This window comes from Dama dama, chromosome 9 (genome assembly GCF_033118175.1).
Source record: "Dama dama isolate Ldn47 chromosome 9, ASM3311817v1, whole genome shotgun sequence".
In the NCBI taxonomy this organism is placed as follows: domain Eukaryota; kingdom Metazoa; phylum Chordata; class Mammalia; order Artiodactyla; family Cervidae; genus Dama; species Dama dama.
Window position 1 is genome coordinate 28,915,066 of NC_083689.1, and position 24,740 is coordinate 28,939,805.

Consider the following 24,740-nt stretch of genomic DNA (forward strand, 5'->3'; position numbering starts at 1 on the left):
GCTCGGGCCTGGTGTACTGGGAAGACCCAGAGGAATCTGGTGGAGAGGGAGGTGGGAGCGGGGATCGGGATGGGGAATACATGTAAATCCATGGCTGATTCATGTCAATGTATGAGAAAAACCACTACAATATTCTAAAGTAATTAGCCTGCAACTAATAAAAATAAATGGAAAAAAAAAAAAGGAAATTTAAAAAAAAATGGCCTGAATAAATCCCTTAAAGCCAGAGACAACAGATGTTTAAAAATACTGTGGCTCCTGTGTTAATCACAGACACCTGGGCTAAGAGATACAAATGGAAATGGCTTCGCCCAGATTCTTACATGAATTTTGGCAGGTACTAGCCCTGTGCTCAGAGAAGGCAATGGCACCCCACTCCAATACTCTTGCCTGGAAAATCCCATGGACGGAGGAGCCTGGTGGGCTGCAGTCCATGATGTCACTAAGAGTCGGACACGACTGAGTGACTTCACTTTTCACTTTTCACTTTTATGCATTGGAGAAGGAAATGGCAACCCACTCCAGTGTTCTTGCCTGGAGAATCCCGTGGACGGAGGAGCCTGGTGGGCTGCAGTCCATGGGGTTGCTAAGAGTCGGACATGACTGAGCGACTTCACTTTCACGCATTGGAGAAGGAAATGGCAGCCCACTCCAATGTTCTTGCCTGGAGAATCCCACAGACAGAGGAGCCTGGTGGGGTGCAGTCCATGGGGTCGCAAAGAGCGGAACACGACCGAGTGACGAAGCACAGCCCCGTGCTCCATGAGGAAGGAGCTGTCCCTCTCTTCGCTCATCTGGCCTTTTGCTGCACAGAGAGGACTTGCCAGGTTGGAGTGACACTGTCTCTTCAAGGCTGGGTCCCCTCAGCTAGTCCCACTTTCCCACGTGCAGCCGTCTCAAGTCCTGTCAGCTGAGGTGCTGGCCACCTGCTTCCTTCCTTCAAGGAAGCCAGTGCTCCACAGCATAGAAGATGGGAATTCAGGAGTCATCTTCCTCAGAGGGAACAGTGTGTGAGTCAGACACTGAGGGTTGTGGACTAATATGTCCACAGTGGGTACATAATAATGCTTGAAGCAGAAATCTTGGTGTAGACAAGGGTCATTTAGCATCAGCTCGCTGACTCTTTCACTAATCAAAATAGGAGTTCAGCAGTGTCAGTTGGTAAGCAGCAAATGTAGGCTTCAGGCTTTGGAATCAACAGAACTTCTAACACTCTGAAAATTCATACTTGACTTTTACCATCTCGATTTAACTACACAGAGTGCTTCAGTCTAATCAGGATTGAAAACTGAGGAAACTTGGGGCTCACTCTTGGAAGAATTTTGCTGTTTAAAATAAAGGAGAATCTCATGCATTAAGTGCTGAAGAAAAGTTACCAAGGCTATTAGGTTTTTATGTTTATGATCTTATGGTTTGCTTTGTGGGTTTCTTATTTGGGAAAAACCTCTGCTCTACCTCTGGAAAACATTCGAGTTATGATGAAGTCTGACATCAATTTGCATCTCGTTGCAAATAGCCACTGCATCTCAGGAATGGGATTTAACAAAGGGCAGTACCTATCGATGGATACAGAGGTCGATGAAGAGAATGCTCTGTCCCCGGAAGCGTGCTATGAGTGCAAAATCAATGGCTACTCTAAGAAGGACAACAGACAGAAGAGAAGTGTTCATGAATCCAAACACATTGCTGTGAGTAACTTCACTTTATTTTGTCACCAGATTTTTTCCATATGGAGTCATGTATACTATTGCAGTAAACTTTTATGTAGGTCTCAGCCTCAGTGGAGCTAAACCTCCACCTCGTGAAATTCATCAGTTTAGTTAATGGACAAACTATGGCAGAGACAAGTAAGTTAAAATTAGTGGTGTTTTTAACTCAGAACTGGAGAAGGCAATGGCACCCGACTCCAGTACTCTTGCCTGGAAAATCCCATGGACGGAGGAGCCTGGTAGGCTGCAGTCCATGGGGTCGCGAAGAGTCAGACATGATTGAGCGACTTCACTTTCCCTTTTCACTTTCATGCACTGGAGAAGGAAATGGCAACCCACTCCAGTGTTTTTGCCTGGAGAATCCCAGGGACGGGGGAGCCTGGTGGGCTGCCGTCTATGGGGTCGCACAGAGTCAGACACAAGTGAAGCGACTTAGTAGTTAACAGAAAGGACTGGGGGACTTTAAGATTCATGGTTTCAGATCACATGTTGGCATTTTTGACTTGTGCCAGGAGGTAATAAGATGTCCTTCTAGGAAATAACTACTTTGAAATGATTCAAAAAATGAATTTATTATGAATCTGTGCAGTTCTGTTATATACATATGTAGTATACTGGGCTGATCTTAATTTTCTGTAGGTAAGCCAACCATGTGTCACATTTTGTGACATTTATAAGACAGATGTTCCTTCCATAAAAGTTTTATCTCCAAATAACTTCTATTTTGTAAGGAGCTGAAAATCTGAATTGCCTGCTGCTGCTATTTCTTTCTGTTCGTGGTATTTAGCAGAGTGGTTAAATGGGTGGGCCACAGATTCTTGGTTTTGAATTTATTCCCTGACCCTCTGTACTTACTACCCATGTTACACAGAGCATATTTTCTTAGCCTCTCTCTACCTCAATTTCTTCACCTGTTAAAATGGAAATAAAAATATTTACCTCCAAAGGCTGGCAAGAAGATTAATGGAGCGATTACTGTGAAGCTTCTGAAACGGTGCCTGGCGTAAATATTGACGCATGTTCCCCAAATAATACCCAGTATCTGAAGGTGCTTTCCCCCAGAGATCAGGGAGACCATCCTCGTCATTTAGTGTCACTGCAGAATTCCCCATCAAAACACCTTGTCAGCAACTAACTGGCTGTGTGCATTGGGCAACTTGCTTCAGTTTTCTGGGCCTCAGAAATGTATAAGATGAGACTTCTCTAGCCACAAAATCTCTGGTTCTGTTTTATAATAGTATATAGGCCAGCATTACATTTACCTTAAATAGATTAAGGTACCTAGCTGATGTTTAAATATGGCAGCTGAGCTATTCATTAAGTAAGCCAAACTACAGATCCAGAAATTCTGCTTGTAAAACCCTCCTGTTGTGGTTCTAGGGGGCTGCATGCTGAAGGGGGCACCTTGGTACCACAGTCCCCAAGTTCTTGGCAGGCACCCACTTAAAGCATTGATTTTTTTTTTTTTTTTGCCCCTGTCTTACTGAAATAAGCGTTCTTAAACCTCCCATACGTCTGACCGAGGGAGACTTCGTGTATCTGGGCCCTGCCCCATTGGCTTTTAACCAAAGCTGGTTCAAACCTGAACCCTGATGACTCTGGAGTTCCCCCCCCTGCACTGACAGCTCCCAGCAAACACACTCACACGTGGTTTGTGGCCAGAAAATCTACCTGGGCTTTCAGAGTGAAGATCCCTCTAAGCACAGTTAAAACAACTGCACTTCTCATTCAACTCTGACAACAAAAAAATTACCATCTATTCCTAAGTTGTCTCTTGTTTATTATTAATAAGCATGATATTTCATAAACCCCCCCAAAAAACTTGAAATATGAGTGCTCCCCTTCAGCTCAGCCCTGTAACTTTACCTGGATAAGGTGTGGGAACAGTCGTAAAGATTTACAGGGCACACTTGGTGGAAGTGACCTTTTCTCCCAGCCGAGGGTAAGTTACAGGCAGACAGGCAGAGACAGTATGTCACTGTGGCTGCACCCCCCGATGGCCGGCTCCTGCAAGTCCTCGGTTTGTGCTGTCAAAGCTCTTCCCACACGGTTTCCTGCTCTTCTTCCAGGTTAAACAGATCAGCCTGGAGAGCGTCGACATGGACAGCCCGGTGATGATGAAGTTTAACGTCTCCGGCCTTGGTGCGAAGGAGCACATCGTAGAATTCATGCCCGCCATCGAGCCGCTCAACAACCACATCCGCTATGTCATCTCGCAGGGGAATGACGATGGCGTCTTCCGCATTCACCAAAGGAATGGGCTCAGCTACTTGCACACAGCCAAGAGGAAGCTCGTGCCTGGCATGTACACACTGGAAATCACTAGCGTCCCTCTCTACAAGAAAAAGGAGCTTAAGAAACTGGAAGACAGCAATGAGGATGACTACCTCCTAGGGGAGCTGGGGGAGGCTCTCAGAATGAGGCTGCAGATTCAACTCTATTAACCCCTTGCAGACTTGGTTCCAGGCTCAAATCCCTGCACAGCCAGCCTTCAGAAGCCTCTGAGAAATCAATGACTAGTTTTAAAGAGGAAAGAAAAGAAAAACTTTTGTTTCTTTCCTCCCTGTCTCAGACTTCAGAATGTTGACCCTCACAGGGAGGGATAATGTAGACTCTGGTGTGGCCAAAGATTTGAGTACAAAGGCAACCGTGGTTACTGTATTTTTATATAACTTCACTTTAAAGTATATTAAAAAACTAAATATTCAAGAGATCAGCATATGGCACTAAATGCACAAAAATAATGTGAGCTTTTTTTTTTTTTTCCTGTTAGCAGTCTGTAACACTTTGGGTATTTTGCTATAGTTGCTAATTAAAAAAATATAGATGTTTATTTATTTTTAATGCAGTAATATATGGAGAAATGAACAAACTATGTAAACAAAAAGGGAAACTCACTTGTTTTTCTTTAGATTTATAAATTTGAGCTATTTCTTTTAGAGGTGCTTTTTTTTTTTTAAAAAAAAAAAAATTCAGTAGATCCAAGAGATGTTTCCTTTGGTTTTCTGCCAGTCGTCCAACTGGTACACATCTGATTATTTTAAAGGAAGCCTCACAGAGCTGAATAGGCAGTAATCAATGTGTCATTAGATCCTTTATAAAGGAGATCAAAGCCAGAGCAGCTCACTGTGATGATACTCCACATCAGCAGACACACCAGGCAACAGAGGATGAAGCACAACCACTGTAGCAAAATACCTTGACTGCTTGTGAGACCAGTAGCGTTGCAGGCCAGACTGTACTGTATTTCCTTCTCATAACCTCAAGGAAGCACATGTGCTACCCACAACACCTCATTCTTACCCAGGGCATGCTGCATACTTGTGGTACTGTAGGCAGCTGAAGAACTGCCGTTCCTTCGGCAAGGAACACCTGGCATTCTGTAGTGTTTGGTGCTGTCTTAGATTAATGGTGCATTTATTACATTCAAGCTATTTCAGGATTGCCATATGTGCAAACAAACCATGCAGTACAGCCAAGGAATATATGTTGTGTTTTTTTTTTTTTTTTTAATCCATTTTTTTTTTTTTTAGAATTTTCATTAATACTGTAGTTATACACCATATGTCTCGTTTTATCATAGCCTATTGTGTATGAAAGATGTTTGTACAATGAATTGATGTTTAGTTTGCTTTTAGTCATTTAAAGAGATATTGTACTAGGACGTGCTAGTAAGCGTACGTCCCCGCATTCTTCTCAACCCGGGAACCTGTCCCTGGAGCAGTGAGCAAACCTCATCTGTGAAAACAGCCAAAGCACATGCAGGCGCTGGGTTGTTCCTCTCACACCTGAGCTGACCAAAGATTAGTCACCGGTCAGACCCAGTTCGGGACCTTGTTTTGTTTCCTGATAACTAAGACAAAACAAACAGTGTAAATTTGTAATCAAGTGTTTGTGAGGAAAAACTTATGGCTTTTGGTTTTGTTTGTTTTTCGTAGGTCTGTGTATCAAATATGACACTTTTCTTGCAATAAAGCTTATTTTGGGGTAGCTTTGTGACTGAGAGTTCTGTGAGACCACGACCCCTGTTGTGTTTGTGGGAGCGGCTGGGGGCTCTGCTTAGAGGGACCTGAATGAAAGTATCAGAAGGAGAGCCAGGCACATGTTTCACAAGAGAACGAGGGACTGCAGTCAAGTCTGTGACACAAAACAAGCGGGAGTGTTCAGCTGACAATTCACGAGTTGAGGCGATATTCAAACAGAAGGACACAGTCATGGCAGTTAATTGTTCACCTCTGTGTGGACACTAAGCTGCCCAGGACTCATCATCCTAGAGACCCCAGACTCTCTTGACTTCATCCTCACCTGTGCTTTTGACTGCCATCGTGTTAAAGCACCCAAGATGAAGTGAAACATTAAAAGAGTCTCCCTTCTTAGGGTTTTTCTGAACTTGAGTTTTTAAACAAAAGTATACAGCAGGCATACCGCAGGCCAAATGGTCCCTTCACCCCAAATAACCCAGAGCTTCCTCTCTCTTGCAGTCTTGCATACTGTCCTCAGTGGACAAGTGCCTAGATAGGAGAAGCCATTTGGCTCTCGTCCGATAACACAGCTGAAATGAGCACAGATAGGTCCCCGAAGTTAATTCAATACAAAGTTTGAGAATGTGTGTGCTGAAATTCTTCATCTGAGGAATAAGAAAACAAGGAAATACTATGACTGATTTTAATGCTGTTCTTAGCCAACCAGAAATTAAGCTGCATGGAATAAGGGAAGTATTTGCCTTGGGGCATCCTTTAAAACTTAACATGCATCTTCAGTTTTATCTGGCATCTGTTACTAGTACAGCGTGAACACTGTAAGATGAAATTACCTGGAACCAAGTTTAACTCTGGATGTTGAGCAACAACAGCACTCTTAATTTAGCTTTAACTTGCTCTTGAGGAAGTTCCAAAATGCGCACCAATGGGAGCTTCTCACAAAAGAGGGGGTAAAAAAAAAAAAAAAAAAAAGACCATTGGATGCTTTACACAGAGGATTGTACTAGAAGGAAATGATTACCTAAAGATGATCCTTCTGGGAAGAACCTTTTGGGGCACCTCTGATAGCTTTATTCCAACCCTCTGATTCTGAGCACTGATTCTAGCTATGATTAGTTTGTGCCTCTCTGGTAATTAAATCCTAATGATATATCCTGTACCATTTTGTCTTTCTCATTAACTGTCTCCTCAGAAATTACCTTGGCTAAGTTACAGAAAACTTCACGCAAGACCAATAACATAAGCCCAGACATATTAAACCAAATCCAGCAAGTACATGTAATAGTAATACAATAAGCAATAATTTGGTCTTCACTTGACATAAATTCCTTTTCCACTAGCATTTAGATTTGGAGCTTTTAAAACCTTAGTCCATATTAGTACTTTTTGACTTTGTTCCTTACTTGCAGTAGATGAAATTTGGTTACATTTGCACATGAACTTTGAAAATAACTTAGAGTAATATATAAGGATTTACTCTATATTCTAACATCTGCCCATTTTCATTATCTTGGGACATCATACAGGATAATTCATACAATCTGTGTCATCTGAGGTTTTGTTTTTGCCTTCTTGGTTCAAGAGTAAATGCTGAGGGTGGAAGGTGGGGAACATAAAGTTTGCAGAGCATCCGTCTGTTTGAGACCTATAGACCTTTGATTCATATCCTGGATGCTTGAAGAGAAATGAGTTAATTTATATGTTAAACCGAACCATGAGGAATTGCCAATATTGGGCCATGTTTGACCTACAAAATGGTAATTTCATATGGTTTAATAAATAGTTTAGAAGTACTCATGTTTCTCAAGAATAGGCTGGAAATCTGAAAACTTCCTTTCTCTTTGAAAGAATCAGGTCTGTTCACTCCTTTCCATGCTGCTCCTAATTTACGATAGTCCACAAGAGAATGTACATAATTTATTCCAACACCCACTTTCTTCCATGCTCCAAAGACTTTGGAAAGAATCACACGTCTTTGGGACCCTGAGGGCATTACTGGAGTCTGTTTAAAGACAGAGACAAATCCATTGGGAAAAGTTAAATATAGCCCAATGTTTTTTCTTTTTTAAAAAAAGAGGGAAACTTTAGAAATCCGTACTTCTAAAGAGACTGGAAAGATGGTGATTCATTAACACCACACAGGAAGTGAAGGTGACATCTGTTTTGCAATCTCAGCCAGCCTGCCTTTGATATCTAGCTTATGGTTCTATTTTATTTTTTTTAGTATGATTGCTTTCTCAAATAAATACAAAGTCATGGTTTTCTTGCTTAATAAGAAGTATGTGTTTCTGACCTTAGTTCTCTTTGAAAATCTATTTGATGTACAGAGCAGGAGTTCTGAAGCACAATGAACAGCGCACTAAATTCAGCATTTCAGCCACTAAGGCAGTATCACTTTGCAGGTAAAAAGATCTTCAGATCAGGCAGACCTGAGTTTATCAAGTGGGAAATGGGACAAGCTCACTGACTCTCTTGGATATGTCCCCTCTGAGATCCTGTCCACCCCACTTTTGGATGGACGGATGGGTAGAAGTCTCCTGGGTGTCCTGGTGTGACATGCAAGGCAGTTTTGTTTGGTCCTGAATGTAATTCGTTGTAAACAAAAGATAAAAGAAAAGACAAAAGAAAAGATAAAAGAAAAGACTCAGTCCAACCAGCAACATCACATCCCTGAGCTTTGGTTTCTTTCCTGAAATGATATTCCCCTGCCGAGTATCTGAGAGGATGGAGTGAGATAGTACAAGGCAGTGCTGCCGGTGGAGAGCTCAGCACGCAGCAAGCACTTAGTAGCTATCACCTGCTCTTCCTCTTCCTCCTCCCACTGTTCCTACAATGCACCCCCATATTCACACAAGTCTCCTTCCTAAGTATGGCCCTGAAATTGCAACCTTCCCCCTGAATTGTATGGGATAAGTGATCTGTACCCCTTGGGTATCCTTAGAAGTCCTGGCGTGGTCATGAGTATTTATAATCTCCACCCTGCCCTTCACTTATCGGAGTCATTGGCTACAGCCCTTGAAGTTCAAGCCACCAACAGCTAGAGCCCTCTTACCTACAGATGCCTAGGAAACCAAATGTGAAGGAGAACACAGACAGACACTGATAATCCTTTCTGGAATGATGTAGTGTCATGGAAAGTCAAAGCTGGAAAGGCCTTTGGAAACCCACTCATGTGCATGTGTGAGGAAACTCAGGTCCAGAGTCGTAACTGAGCTAATTCACTGCTAGTTTCCACCGAAGTGAGACCAGAACCCTGAGTGCACGGTTGGAGTCTGGTGCTATTCATATTTCCACTCCATGGTAAGCCTACTTGGATCTCTTTTAAACCCTGAGGATGTAGGCCAGTTCCCATGGTTTTGGCTCCCATTGAATCCAAAAGTGTTTTCCAAGCACGACTCAAGCACTGCTTTTTGTTTTGTCTACCCCACCCTCTGTGCAACTGCTCCCAACCTCCTGTAGACCAGAGGTTTGGATACACACTGGAATGCCAAGATACCGGCTGCCACAGAACAAACCCCACCTAAATCATACACTGCTTTAAAGGCATACTAGAGCTCTGACTTTCAAAGGGTTAAATGTTTTATTTAAACCAGACCTTCAAAACTTCAAAAAAGAAAATAAATACACATTTGTTTTACGAAGAACGCTTAGGGAAAGCACGCTAGTTGCTTGTATTGCTTAATTGTCATTTTTTTCCCTTTTCCTGTGAGACTAAAAAAGATATTACTAGGTTAAGCTGGCTTACATTTGAAGGAGCCAAGAACCAACAGCTCACATTAGTCACCCCCGTTAGGGCTGCAGATTAAATGTCAGGATGTAGTGTAGACATTTTCCAAAGGAAAACAGGAAAACGCTTTACATGACTTTTTAGAGCAAACCATAGGGAGAGTTAGCATTAATAGCCTTCCCCAGACAACTACTGGTACATGTGTGAGTTCCTTTAATGAAATAGCAGTGGAGGCTGTGAATGGCTAATTCCTGGACAATGTGTCAAAAAAGCAGCCCCTTGGCCTGTGCAAGCTGCCTAGGTTTCTGCTCTTGCATTTACCACCTTCCTTTCACCTATCGGACCCCAGCACCCCTGTACTGAGGGAACGCATTCATGCTGTGGTGAAATTAGAGCCTCAGGCATATGCATGCGTGTTGAGCCGTGCTCAACAACTTGCGATCCTATGGACTGTAGCCCGCCAGGCTACTCTGTCCATGGGATTCTCCAGACAAGAATACTGGAGTGGGTTGCCAGGCCCTCTTCCAGGGGATCTTCCCAACCATGGATCTCTTGTGTCTCCTGCATTGGCAGGTGGGTTCTTTACCAGTAGCGCCACCTGGGAAACCCCCTCAGGCCTGTGCATTAATGGATAATAGGCCTGAGGCTGGCTCATAAGACCCATGGTCATGTATCAGCACCTGGGAACTCAACCTAGATGAATCCGTATCTTAATAGTTCTAGTAACTCACAGGTCAGGAGCAGAAAATATTCAGTGAGTAAGTGAAAGGAGTGAGAGGATTCTGAGCCTCCCCATAGGATCTGCCACCTTGGGTAGCGGTGGGCTACCAACAAACACCATGGACCTCCCAGGAGGAGCTGGACCTCATCTAAGGAGTGGGTTGTTTCACAGTAACGATCACTGGAAATCCTCTGAACAGATTTCTGTGGGTCACTCTGGCAGTATCTTCTCATCTCTCTTCTCATGCTGCTTTTTTGTACCTTTGTAGGGTGCCTCATAGGTCTTACCCAAGATAAGAGCATATATATATATTGAAGGCTCTTGGGAGGACTGACTATAATTTGGATTTGTCACACTGATGCCCCCCATCCAAACCTGAACTGAACTTGCTGTTTCTTCTCTAGTGCTGTGGGTAGGAGGAGAGGCCCAGTAACTTCTCCTCTTAGAGGGAGATTACACAGTTCTTATTTCTGAAACAAACTGATGCCAGTAAATTTGGAAAACTCAGCAGTGGCCACAAGACTGGAAAAGGTCAGTTTTCATTCCAATCCCAAAGAAAGGCAATGCCAAAGAATGTTCAAACTACCGCACAATTGCATTCGTCTCACATGCTAGTAATGTTCAAAATTCTCCAAGCCAGGCTTCAACAATACGTAAACCATGAACTTCCAGATGTTCAAGCTGATTTAGAAAAGGCAGAGGAACCAGAGATCAAATTGCCAACATCTGCTGGATCATTGGAAAAGCAAGAGAGTTCCAGAAAAATACCTATTTCTGCTTTATTGACTACGCCAAAGCCTTTGACTGTGTGGATCACAACAAACTATGGAAAATTCTGAAAGAGATGGGAATACCAGACCACCTGACCTGCCTCTTGAGAAATCTGTATGCAGGTCAGGAAGCAACAGTTAGAACTGGACAGTTAGAACAGTTAGAACAGTTAGAACTGGAACAACAGACTGGTTCCAAATAGGAAAAGGAGTCTGTCAAGGCTGTATATTGTCACCCTGCTTATTTAACTTATATGCAGAGTACATCATGAGAAATGCTGGGCTGGATGAAGCAAAAGCTGGAATCAAGATTGCCGGGAGAAATATCAGTAACCTCAGATGTGCAGATGATACCACCTTTATGGCAGAGCAGAGAAGAATTAAAGAGCCTCTTGATGAAAGTGAAAGAGGAGAGTGAAAAAGTTGGCTTAAAGCTCAACATTTAGAAAACTAAGATCATGGCATCCAGTCCCGTCACTTCATGGCAGTGAAGTGAAATAGACGGGGAAACAGTGGCAGATTTTATTTTGGGGGGCTCCAAAATCACTGCAGATGGTGACTGCAGCCACAAAATTAAAAGACACTTGCTCCTTGGAAGGAAAGTTATGACCAACCTAGTGAGTGATAGTTACTCAGTCATGCCTGACTCTTTGCAACCCCATGGACAATAGCCTGCCAGGCTCCTCTGTTCATGGAATTCTCCAGGCAAGATTACTGGAGTGGGTTGCCATTTCCTTCTCCAGACCAACCTAGATCGCATATTAAAAAGCAGAGACATTACTTTGCCAACAAAGTCCGTCTAGTCAAGGCTATCGTTTTTCCAGTAGTCATGTATGGATTTGAGAGTTGGACTATAAAGAAAGCTGAGCACCAAAGAATTGATGCCTTTGAACTGTGGTGTTGGAGAAGACTCTTGAGAGTCCCTTGGTCTGCAAGGAGATCCAACCAGTCCATCCTAAAGGCGATCAGTCCAGGGTGTTCATTGGAAGGACTGATGTTGAAGCTGAAACTCCAATACTTTGGCCACCTGATGTGAAGAACTGACTCATTGGAAAAGACCTGCAATCTAGATCCTGGGAGCTATTACTTTCTATCTTCTTTCTAAGCCAAATTCTTCAGTTTTCCCAAAGTTCTCTGAGCTCTCCTTTCAACCAGTTAGTTTAATTGTCAGAGTAAGTTGTTGCTTGCACTTTAAGAATGCTAATATTTATGCTACTGTTAGGATTATTATGAGCTTCCCCAGTAGCTCAGCAGGTAAAGAATATACCTGCAATGCAGGAGACCCTGGTTCAATTCCTGGGTCAGGAAAATCTGCTGGAGAAGGTTTAGGCTACCCACTCCAGTATTCTTGGGCTTCCCTGGTGGTTCAGCTGGTAAAGAATCTGCCTCCAATGCAGAAGACCTAGGTTCAATCCCTGGGTTGGGAAGATCCCCTGGAGAAGGGAAAGGCTACCCAGTCCAGTATTCTGGCCTGGAGAATTCCATGGACTGTATCATCCAGGGGGTCACAAAAAGTCAGACATAACTGAGCGACTTTCACTTTGGGGTTATTATAAGGATTAAAATAAAGTGTGGGACTCTCCAAGCACAGGACCTAGAATGTACGGCATACAATTTACCAACAACTGCTTCAATGACGTCAAGAAGAAGAAACCCTTTTCCTCAGTCTCACCCCTGAGGGTGAGGCACCCCTGGTGCCCTCTCTGATCATGAATATCTAAGTCAACTCGGATCTGCCATTCACCAGAGCTTTGCCACTTTTATTCATTATATCTTGCATCCTCTCCATTCCTTTAGTTTGGTCAGGGTGGAGTTGGGTTGGGCGCACTGGACTCTGTCCCAGGAGAGGTAAACCACAGCCAGGCCTCTTTGTTTTTGAAGCATATGTCGGAGAAAGGTGGGGTCTCAGCTGCGCAGGAGGTAGATTTTTACATTTCAGAAAGGACCAAGGAAAACTGCAATAAGAACCATTAACCATCCCTAAGGATTATGTCCAACAGCCCCAAGAAGGGTGAAAATAGCCCAGCTAAGTAAAAGAGATAAACCAAATGCCATAGTTTTATGTCAGCCACTCTAATTGTTTCTTTCCAAGCTGTCATCCTTTGCTTTTCCTGTAATATTCTGCTAAACGGCAGGAGTGCATGCACGTGAAGCTTTGTGTAGGATAAATAATTACACAAGATGTTTTTGAAGGAGTAAATGCACTTGGCCTAACAAAACTAATTCACATCTTAAAAGACCATCTTCTCCATATAGCAGTTATGTCAGCTAACTATTCCTCCAGCAACCTAGCAATTTAATTCTTCACCCTGGGTCTGCTTGGCCATCCTACATCCAAACGGTTTTCAGAATAGGAAAAAAAAAATGCTTTCCGGTGTCTGTTCTAAATTTGTTTTGATCTACTTTATGTTTCTAACTTTGTCCTCGTATTTGTTTTACAGCAAAAACTAAATAGAGGAAAGATATCAACCATGTCCCCAAAGGTTTATATATCTGTAAGTTCCCTTTTCCTGTTAATCATAAAAGCAATTCTGTTTTATAGCATAGATTTTGTCCATAAACTATAAACATCCACTTTCCTCACTTCTTCAAGTCTCTTTTGAGGGCTAATGAATGAAGGGAAAGCCAGTGACATGTAAGCGTCTCTCCAAGGTGCTCCTAATACTAGCAGTCAATTCTGCTTCAAGGAATCTAGTTGCCCAGTTACTTGATCTTGTGCAAAAGAGGAAACAAATTGTGTTGGAATCAGAAAAAGCCGGGATGAGGAGTTGTGTTTCCAAGCCCTGGCCCTGATTCTATCCAATAGCTGTCACCTGACAAATCCTCAAACAAATCATGTCTCCTGTGTGACCTGTGAGCCTGAATGAGAGGCAACCCCAAGTGTGAGCTCCCATTTTCTAAATTGAGACTATTAAAAGGAGAGTGTGAGTGTGGGGCCAAGTTGAATTTATAAATGTTAGGAACTGTATAAAACAATAATGTTTACTTCTATTTTTCTAATTTAGTCACTCTATTTAAAAATTATATCATAACTAAGTATATTGATTTAGTCCATTTTATTTCTCTACATTCACATTTTATAAACCATTTTTATTTACATTCCTTTCGTGCATTTTTGACCTGTGTATGTTCTGCACTTTTTAAATCATTCAACACAGATTTCCAAAACATGCTATCTCCAATGTCACCTAAACTGTTTTTGCTTTGTTTTCTTTTTTATTTTAATTTTATTGGCATATAGCTGATTTACAATGTTGTGTTAGTTCCAGGTGTATGGCAGGGTGATTCAGTTATACATATACATATAATCATTCTTTTTTAGATTCTTTTCTCATATAGGTCACATAAACTGTTTTGGGATATGGCACTTTTCAAGTGAGACTTTACTGCAACTTTTTTCCCAAGCTAAAAGTGTTCATTTGCATGGTGTTAGGACCACTGATTATTTCCATCTATCCTATAGATGTGTATTCATGATCTTCACAGAGAAATCACTCATTATATTGCCTTTGTAATGGTTCTTAAAAAGCATCTTTAAAAGATTGTGAGAAACTTCCATTTATGATATCACACTGCAGGAATAATTAATCTGTTAAATTTATTTTCCTTAAAAAAAAAAACTACAGCTTTATTAGGTGACCTTTATAAAAACCAAAGTTATCACTGATTGAAGTCATTTCAAGATAATATAACTTCTCCAAACCTGTATTTTACTTATAATGAAGTTATTGGATGTACACCACATAAAATAAAGAAAATTTATAAAATTAGCACGAGTAAACATCCTGCAATACATGCCTGGCCAAATATAGTAACCAGCTCTCATAAACTTAACATTTCTGTGCATGAATAAGTAAACCAAAACACTGTAATTAAAATTAATGTTCATATACATTAATCAGTCAACAAAGAAACAGTAATTTCATGGTTGGTGCTTATTAATATTATATGTTTCATGGGAAGAGGTTTTTCTGGCTCATTTTTCAAGCTCAGTCCAATAATCTTTTGTTTTTTAAATAGCATTTTAAAATTTCTAAATAAACAATCATTTTAAACATCCACTATAGAATATTTGGAAAATACCAGTTATGATGGACAGCCTTTTGGAGGACGTAGGTCACAGCCGTAATCCAGGGAAGATGTGGTGGAGGTAAGGAAGGAGGTGCTTCTCGGTATGTCTTGAGGTACTGCCCACACAGTTTATTGACAAGATAGGTATGGAATTAAAGGGAAAATATAGGAGTTAATGATCATGTTGAAATAGGAACATCCCTGAATGATGTCTGAGCCTAACAAAGACTGCTGTCCTGTGCCAGGACAGGCGGGTTCCATGGTGGTGAATAGCCTTTGCTGTCATTTAACCAATGACATCATGAAAATACCAGACAATTGCAGTGTATCCCTTTTTAATTGCTCTGGTAGGAGCCCCATAAAAGACAGAGTTTGTTGGCATGAATTTCTTTAAACCACCATGTGTTTCTTCCAAGCTAGAGGTTTACATTGTCTTTTCCTCGGGTTGATACAAGTCCTCCCATTAGGATGCATTTGCCCTTCAGAAAGTGTTGCCCCAGAGTATGGCTTGCTTTGGCATCAAGAGTATCTGAAAGAGTGACCAAAAAAATATATTTCCTCCTAATTTCCATCTCCAATGAAAATGCATAATATTTAGAAGTCACGTGGTCTTTGTCGAGCAAAGAAAAGCTAACCCAAACAGAAGATTTTTCTGAATCACTCTGTTTTCTGAGTCCTTCTCTGCTCTACACGTCCATTCCACATGCAGAGCATGAACCAGGCTCTTGGAAACAGTGCCACAACTCATCTGGTTCCCCATATTCTCCTATAAATATGTACAAGGAGAAAAAAAAAAAAGACATTCAAAAAAGAAATCTGGATTCAAAAGAAATCTGGATCAGTAAAACATCACCACCATGTGGTTTTCTTTTCACAAAAGAAAAGGAAAAGAACTAATAGAAAGATCTGACAATATTCAGAATGAGTTATGGGAAACAATACTGGTAACTTCAGGAGAAAGGACATGCATTGGCAAGCAATTAATAGACATCCTAACAGCCTCTGTGTCTCTTCTCCAATCCTGGTCTGAAACCAGCAGCACAATGAACCCCTCCTCCAACCTGCTCCCAAATAAAAAGGTAACCTCTTCCAAAAAGAGGTGTTGAAAAATTCAATCTGGTTCTGATAGTCATGAATCAGACCTGCCACAGGATGGTTCAAAAACTAACAATATTCAAATAACATTCCCCGTGGGAAATGCTAAGTGAAACAACCAAATCCCCAAACTCTGCTTACAAACCCGGCACTCTCCACACGTGTACTTTAAGCACAGACTCAGCACTGTGAATGCCAGGGGCACTTAGACTCGAGCAGTCAGGTGAATAATCCAAACAATCCCCCGCTAAAAGCTTACTGATGGGAATGGTGGTGAAAAGGTATGGAAAAGCACAGCAGAAGTGCTCAAGTCAAAAGACAAGAGTTTAAAAACAAAACTGCACCTATCAAAATGAAGGATGAGACACAGATAAGAAAATAACAAGAAACAGATGACAATGTTATTTTCTGTTGTAGCATTGCCTTTTCTTTTTTTTTTTAAGGTTTGAGTTTTTGTGTTCTGGAAGAATTTTACATGGGGCTCTGCACACTTCTTTGTGCAGTCTATCTGTGTAAAACAGTAGAAAACACCCATCAAACTCTGAGAGAAACAATTGATTGATGTACTAATATAGCAATTTGCCTGCATTCTAAACTCATCGATGAAGGATTCCCCCAAAGGCATGGGAAGACACTTTGGGGGACAGTCAGGGGGAAGACCTTCTGTCAAGACTTGGTTAGAGATCAGCTTTGCAAATTGTAATCCCTAAGTAAGGTAGTGGAACACCTGCCATAAGACTCCTAGATGGTTTTATGGTTTTCTTTCTTCCTCCAGAGTTAACAGTTTTAAAATGATGCACAATTCCCTAGCAACTCGGGAGAAGTCACTGTGAGACTGAAATAAGATATATTAATAGCTCCCCTTTAGCCATCACAAGGTCTAAAAGAATGTTATCTCCTGATTGGCAGAGGAAGGTAAAATTTATTTCATGTGGCCTGTCTTAGTTTGTTGGAGTAGCTGCAACAAAAATACCCTCAGCATGGATGTACCTAGAGATTGTCATAGTGAGTGAAGTCAGTCAGACAGAGAGAGACAAATATCATGTGATACCGCTTATACGTAGAATCTTTAAAAAGTATACGAATGAACTTATCTACAAAACAGAAATAGAGTTCCAGATGTAGGAAACAAATTTATAGTTACCAGAGGTAAGGGTGAGGGGTGGTAGGGATAAACTGGAAGACTGGGACTGACATGTATACACAACTATATCTAACATAGATAACTACTAAGGACCTATTATATAGCACAGGGAACTCTATTCAGTACTCTGTAATGCGCTACATGGGAACAGAATCTAAAAAAGAGTGGATATATATGTATGTGTAACTGATTCACTTTGCTGTACATGTGTGCTAAGTCACTCAGTCGTGTCCGACGCTGTGCGACCCTATGCTATACACCTGAAATTAACACAGCATTGTAAATCAGCCATACACCAATAAAAACTTAAAAAACCAAAGCCCCCACAACAACAACCAAAACAACCAACAAACGAAAAATACCACAGACTGGGTGGCTGATCAACAGCAGGAATCTACTTCTCACAATTCTGAAGGCTGAGAAGGTCAAGTTCAAGGCACAAGCAGAGATTCCACTTTCTGGTTCATCGACGGCTGTTTTGTTGCTCTGTCCTCACGTGGTCAGAGAGGCAAGGGAACTCACTGAGGTCTTTTTTATAAGGTTATTACTCATCTCCCAAAGGCCCCACTTCCAAATGCCATCAGATAGAGGGATTAGGTAAACACAAAAATTCAGTCTACAGTAGTGCCCTTGAGGAAATATTTCATCATCATTCCTAAGTATAAAAACTGCTTTTGAGATTGTTTTGAGTGTTTATTTCAGTTTCATGGAGAGGGGGATTGATTTGGATTTGTGGTTTTCATGTGAGTAAATTCTGGACATTCTAGGGGGGAAAAAATGAGTTTCAAATGTTCTTCATCCCTGAGTAAAAAGTTGCTATCAACTAACATGAAAAGACCTTTCTTGTTTCCTATCTGAGCTCTCCCCAGGCAGTGTAAGAACAAAGATGATGGGAGTTTGAAAAAGACTAGAGTTTGATGTCCTGCTCTGATGTGTGCTATCTCCATGGTTCTGCAAATCGCCTCACTTCAGTGACTAAGTAGGGATTACTCTTGACCTACCCCAAAATGCCGCAGGGCTTAAAGGAAGTAAGACGTTTAGAACTCTGAGCACAGAGTCAGCACAGAGGAGGTGCTTAGCATCTGTCTAGCTCCATTCCCTGCTTGGTGCTGGCTTTCCTGCAGGTAACACTCCCCCATGAACACTCCACCTCAAATGCCTGCTTGTCTCTCCTCTTCTTTCCATATGGAGAAAGTCTAGGTTAGAAGAGGTGGAACAAATGCTTTCAGTGTGACCTCCAACTATCTGTAGTGTTACATGTCAAAGTTAATTTATTCAATGATTTGGCTGATTTTTTTGTACACCTCAGTCATCAGATAGCTGCCAAAGAGCACTTAATCCCTGCCAACCCAGAAATGTCAGCTCTTTTTTCTAGCCATACCAGCCCCTCCCTCCATAAACCTTCTAGAAAAAGTAAAGTTCTTAGGAACACACCCAGAGTATACCTTGATCAAAGGAAAGCAAAGTATAAGTCTTGGGAGCCTGTGGGCTTTACCCTGATCCAGGAATGGTCTGGGCTTTCTTCTCCAAAAGTTCATTTTGGGTAACTTTTCAGAATTGTGAGCTATTTTTCTTCCTGTCACTCTTAATACAGTGGGGGGAAATAGGCACATGCAATAAAAAGCCCAAGTATTACACAATACCTGAGCAGTATAATCAGCTTGGAAAGTGAGGTGTCATTGAATGAAGCCAGTCATATGAACTTTATTAATGAACTGGAGTCAGAAAACACTCTAGGTTAAAAAAAAAAAAAAAAAGAGTAGGGAGAGAAATTACCTAAGGGAGATTAATTTTAAAAGCATATTTTATAAAGACATCATGGCTAACTCATTAATATTGAAACTACAATGATTTTTTGGCAGGGAGTAGAAGTTCTTGCTATGGGATTCCAGCAATTAACAGCGGGACAATGTGAGGTTTAAATAGTTATGCTTTCCTAGCATTTCTTGCATTATCAAACTGTACCCACAAATTGGCCCTTCTCATGACATGCTCGCATCCCCATCTGTATATCACATTGTTTGTGGTATGTGGGATGCTGCCCTCGGTGCAAACCAGGGAGACCACCATGTAAGATTCAGCACACCCATTTTTGGTAGCATTAGACACCCTTCAGATTTTACTAGGCTGTGTTTCCCAGTATAGTGCACCCAGAGGAAGCCAAGGAAGTTCAAGAAATTTTAAGGACTACTCTTTGTTCCTGGGAAAGCTTAATTGTTGATTAGTGGGATTGGAACAATGCCACCTACAACAGATGCTTTAGCAAAGAGGGACAGTAAAATAAATGATTGGTCTGATGTGTAGCATCTGCAGAGAATCTGGGTAAAAATTACTGGTGTTTAATGACCTAATCCCAGCAAGGTCAGCCAATAGCAGAGTTTAGAAAGAATCAAACTCAGTCCCTTGGCACAAATGAAGATGCAGTGTGGTGAGATCCTGCACATGCTAATTGTACCTGGTTTGGCATTAATATCTCCAATAACTGCTCATAGGAGATTTTTTAAAATTGTCTTTTTAAATAGGTAATTGGTGTTTAATAAGCTAATTTCACATCTTTCTTTATGGTGTCTGTCTATGGAGGATAATGAGACCCTAAAAATGGTGCTAAATGAGATCTGTTGCTGCAACAAATTTGGTAGGGCCAGAGCAATAAGATGGTTAACAGGGCTTCAGAAAGATGCACTCCTATTTGGAGTGGGAATTTGCGTTGCTGCCCATCCTTAAGACCATGTAACACCTAGCCACAGATTGGGGAGGGTCTCTCCTATCAACAGTCCAGTGGCCATAAAATGTATTACAAGTCCCATCAACTTAACGAAGTCAGTGAGTCAGCCTCACCAAAGAAGCCAAAAGAGCAGGCATCACTGTATGTGTCCGTCACCAGAGCCAGGAAAGGGGTGTGTGTATGCTAAGAGATCAGAGAACCCACCAATGGCCAAGAGTGTCATTGCTGAGGATTAGTATAGATCAGCATAAAAGTATGTGTTAGTATGCTGTGGGCCCGTGGGTACTGATCTCTACTTCTCTTTCCTCCTCTCTCTCTCTCTCACACACATACAGACACACACACACAGAGGTTAGTATGGACCCATTGCTAAAACAGCCTGGTGGAGGAGAAATTGTACTGAATTAGCAATTGCTAAGCATGGATTCTTGTTCTGATTTTCCTACTACTTTAGCTGTGTGACCCAGGCAAGAAACTTTTTTGCCGTTGCTTTGTTTTCCTTACAGTGAAAGTGTTGTATCCAGATCATTCCTGCGGTCCCTCCCAATTTGACCTGAGTTTATTTCTTATCCCAATTCATGTTTTGTCTTCTACTCTTTAACTCAGAAGCTTACAACTTCTTAGAGCTTCCTTCACCATGCCAGCTCTTACTATGATATTCAGAATGAATAAGGGAAGAAGCTTAAAGAAATACATACAATACATAGGGTGCTGTGGTTCTTCAAGGGGCCACGATTTTTAGTCAAGGAAACCTTGCTGGTCAGAGATGGAAATTGTAGAGAAGACACAGATATGATCTGGGCCACAGTTCTCTTCCTGTCCCAGCTCCTCAGAATAAACACTCCACGCTCTCCTCTCCATGGCAATGCACCACTAGGCATACATTTAGGCCCGTCTGCCCTTTTCAGCACACTTCCTCTCCCAGAAAAGCAGTGTCCTCCCTACTTCCAGGAACCCAGGCCCCAAATAGCTAAAACATCAGCAATTCCACCCTTGGGAATTCCTTCTCACTTTCCTCACCCCACCCCCCATTCTTTAAATCCACCTCTTTCTTCCCAGCTGCCACCAGGTCAAAGTAGGACACTAGAAAGTCTCCAAGTTTCCTTCACTTTCTTCTCAGGGCATTTAATAATTAAGGATTGCCCCATATCCAGTTCGCTACAGGAAAGAAGGAAGTGGCCATTTTTTTTCTATTGCCGAACACATCTATTTCTTTGTGACCCTCCTACCATCTCTCCTGGTTCTACCCATCTGTGTATAGAACTGTCTTCTTTCAGTTAAAAATTTAGCATGTTGATCTACTTTAGAGGGGTTAGGAGGATGACCAAATTACATTATTTGAAGGAACGGTACAAAAGAAAGTATCTAAGTAGATGCTTTGACACAACTTAGAAAAGGTAAAGTTAACCCCAACATGCATGCTCTGGTAACCAGGGAACTCACCTCATGGCTATGGAAGCCAGCCTCAGACTTAGCTCTGATTATCACCATCTTCCGGGTGTGTTTGTCAGAGAGATACTCTGCCATGCCAGAATCAGGGGCTACCTTCTTGCACAAGATGGTTGAGATCACCCAATTCTTTGATAGATTGCACCTGCTCATTCAGGAAATGAATCTTGATGAAGTCACACAAATGGGGGGTGTTGTATTTTCAGAGCCTTTCCATCAACAGAATTTATACTTTTATTCATTGAGCTCTTTAAGGCTATTGGGAATCTTAGTAATTGGGAAGATCTGACAAAGCTGTGTGTCATAGAGCAATTATTGGCCTGGAACCATAGGAAAAAGTAGGCTGACAATGGATGGTAAGTAACTCACAGACCTATCACTGCTTCTGCTAATGGCTTTCTTTACTCACCTTGCCAGGAAGCCCCAGGGCTTCCAAAAGGATCAAATGTGCCCACTACACATATTCTGAAAAGGCCATGGAGATGCCAAACTGAATAAATACTTATGGATTTTTACAACAAGTAGAATTGAAATAGTGTAAGGGTGCCAGTCAGCCTCTCATGGGAGCCCACAGGCATTCTGTGGTTGGACCTTGGCCCCACTGTGAAGGGTCATGACTGATGCTGTCGCTTGACTCTATGACATTGCCCTACCTCCGAGACTCATCTGGCCCTTTCTGGTGGCACAAATTTCATTCAGAGTCCTGTCTTTCCATGCAGGCTTAATCTGTTGTAGAATCTCCACTCTATAAGTTTTCCCTTCTACTCAATTTCCCCCTCCACTTTCAAGTTTCCTTCTTGAAAAAAAAGAAGAGGCCCCCATCTGCTGCAAAAGCAAGCGATTTTTAATGGAAATCCAGCTAAAAGATGGATTCAGGAGAAACACAGTACTGGGACTTTATAACACTAACATTTTTTTTCATTCTCCTCTTCATAAAACGACTTCAAAGCCACATTATGTCATATTGTGGATAAAAAGGGGCTGGGTTCAAAAACAGGAATTTCATTATTAACATCACCATGGTTAACCCCAGTGCCAAGATTAACAAACCAGCCTAACCCTCTGGCAATTCATTGTCATTTAATATATATTTAGAGCCCACCCTGTGTGAAGAAATGGGGAGAACACACACGTGGCCCTTCCCAATCAGATATTACAGCCTAAAAAGGCAAGGCTCACATCTGGCATGTCCTTTTCACAGAAATATTAAAATGCCACACAGGCATGAACAAATCATTTTTAAATGGGCCTATAAACCTTAATGTCTGATAGGTGTAAGCTCTCTCTGTCTCTTTCTATTCCACACTGCAACATCTTATGGTGGTTTGGAAAGAAATACCAGAAGGCTTCTTTGCCTTTCTCTGAATTTCAGTGATCTGCTACTCCTGGAGTGCCTATTACATGTCAGGCTCTCTGCAAGGCTCAGGAGCTCAGAGCTGAGAGTTGCAGGGAACATGCTCTCAAAACACTCAGACTGGACGGAAAAGAGGGGGATAAGAGAAGGTGGGGCCAGACAAGGATACAGTGGGGGTGTTCATGACCCAGATCATGGAGGGAGCAGCTCAAGAGTTTGGATATGGTAGACAGATAAAGAGGGTACTGTTTCTGGAGGGTGGGAAGGAAGAGGGAAGATTTGGGCAGTGAACTTTCTAATCCAAGGAGGAAAGTGGTCCAGTTTGTCCTTCTGAGAGATAAGCTTGATGACTGAATGGGGAACAGCACAGAAGGGAGGTGGGGGATTAAAGCTACTGAAATGGCCAAGGCAGAGATGGGGAAGTCTGAGCTCAAAGGCAGCAGTTTCCAAGTCTAAGTTCTACCCAGGGAGACCTTCCACCCTCATAGGTTTTCTTTCTTCAAACTGGTCATTCTGAAAGCAGGCCTGCGGTGTCTGGGCTGCTTCTTCTTCCAGAACACACCCTTCTCTTGCTTAATGAAAGAAAGGCCTCTCTCACCACCAGGAATCTTACTATGGTGTAATGTCCCAGAGTAAAAAGACTTGGGGTGGGGACAGAGAAGTTGAAAACAAAGGGACAATTCAAAATATAAATATCCATCTGATTAACAAATACATTTTCCCCTAAATTTTACTTTTTATGTAAGTCATTTAATATAAATTTATATACATTAATTACCAAAATTTAAGATATATTTCTGTTGTTTTGGTACATTTTGAACTACTATAAATGACAGAAATAACTGTATCTAATCAGCATTTTAGAATTTCTTATAGACTTATGATCAAAAGGAATCTTTTGATGTCTTAATTTTCAACTTATATATACTTTGCAGAAGAGAAGTATAATGGGGTTATCAATAACAGACTTTCAAGTATGAAGATATACTGCATTAGGATAAAATTCTTGGGGAGGTAATATGGAAATGTAAATTTAAAAATAAAAAGAAATGGTATAGAGATCTGTAATTATTAAAGAAGATATAGTTCATGCATATATATGTATATATAAATTTTAGAAATTCACATACAATAAAATTTCCTCTCTGGAGTTTACTGTTCTACTGATTTTTGGCAAATGTATTCACTATCACAACCAAAATGCAGAACAGCTGCCCCCCCACCAAGATTCTCATACACTGACCCTTTATAGTCTATCCTTCCCCCAGTTTCAAGCATCAGTAACTACTGATCAGTAATTGTTGACACAGTATTAGAATCGTTTCCAAAATATCATATAAATGAAATAATGCAACCTTTGGAGGTCTGACTTCAACTATTTTACTATGCTCACCAACAGTTCATTCCTTTTCATTGCTCAGTAGTATTCCATCATGTGGATATATCATAGCTTATACATCACCAGTTGAAAGACATTTGAGTTTTTTCCAGTTTCTGGTCATTAGAATAAAGGTGCTATAAACATTTGTGTGAGCATAGGTTTTCATCTCACTTGGGTAAATACTTAGAAGTGGGTTGTTGGATCAAGCAGCAAGTATGTAATTAACTTTAAAGAAACTGTCACACTTTTGGCTGTCCATTTCCCATTGCTGCCAGCCAACACAATGGAAAAATGTACCATTTTCTATTCCTACCAACAATGCATCCTCACCAGTGCTTGGTATTGTTTTCTGCGTTTTGCTTTTTAGTTTCAGCCATTTTAATAGGTGTTCAGTGGTATTACATTAGAGTTTTAGTTTGCATTTTTAAAGACATTGAGCATTTTTTCATGTACTTGTCATATATATATATATATATTTAATGGTATCCAAATAGTTTGTCATAATTTTATTTGATTGGTTGTTTTACTATTATTTGGAGAGGTACAAGTCCTTTGCCAGACATGTGATTTGCAAATATTTTTTTCCCAGTCAGTGACTTGTCTTTTAACCCTCT

At 41.3% G+C, this 24,740-nt stretch overlaps 1 protein-coding gene across 1 annotated transcript in view; it reads left to right on the forward strand.

Annotated features, from left to right (window-relative positions):
- FBN2 (fibrillin 2) overlaps window positions 1–5,699 on the forward strand; it is a 214,237-nt gene extending 208,538 nt beyond the window's left edge. The window contains exons 63-64 of the mRNA XM_061152176.1: window positions 1,517–1,688; window positions 3,779–5,699. Of these exons, the coding sequence (XP_061008159.1) occupies window positions 1,517–1,688; window positions 3,779–4,153 (547 nt within the window). The 3' untranslated portion in view covers window positions 4,154–5,699. The remainder of the gene's footprint in view (window positions 1–1,516; window positions 1,689–3,778) is intronic.
- Window positions 5,700–24,740: the final 19,041 nt, after the last annotated feature.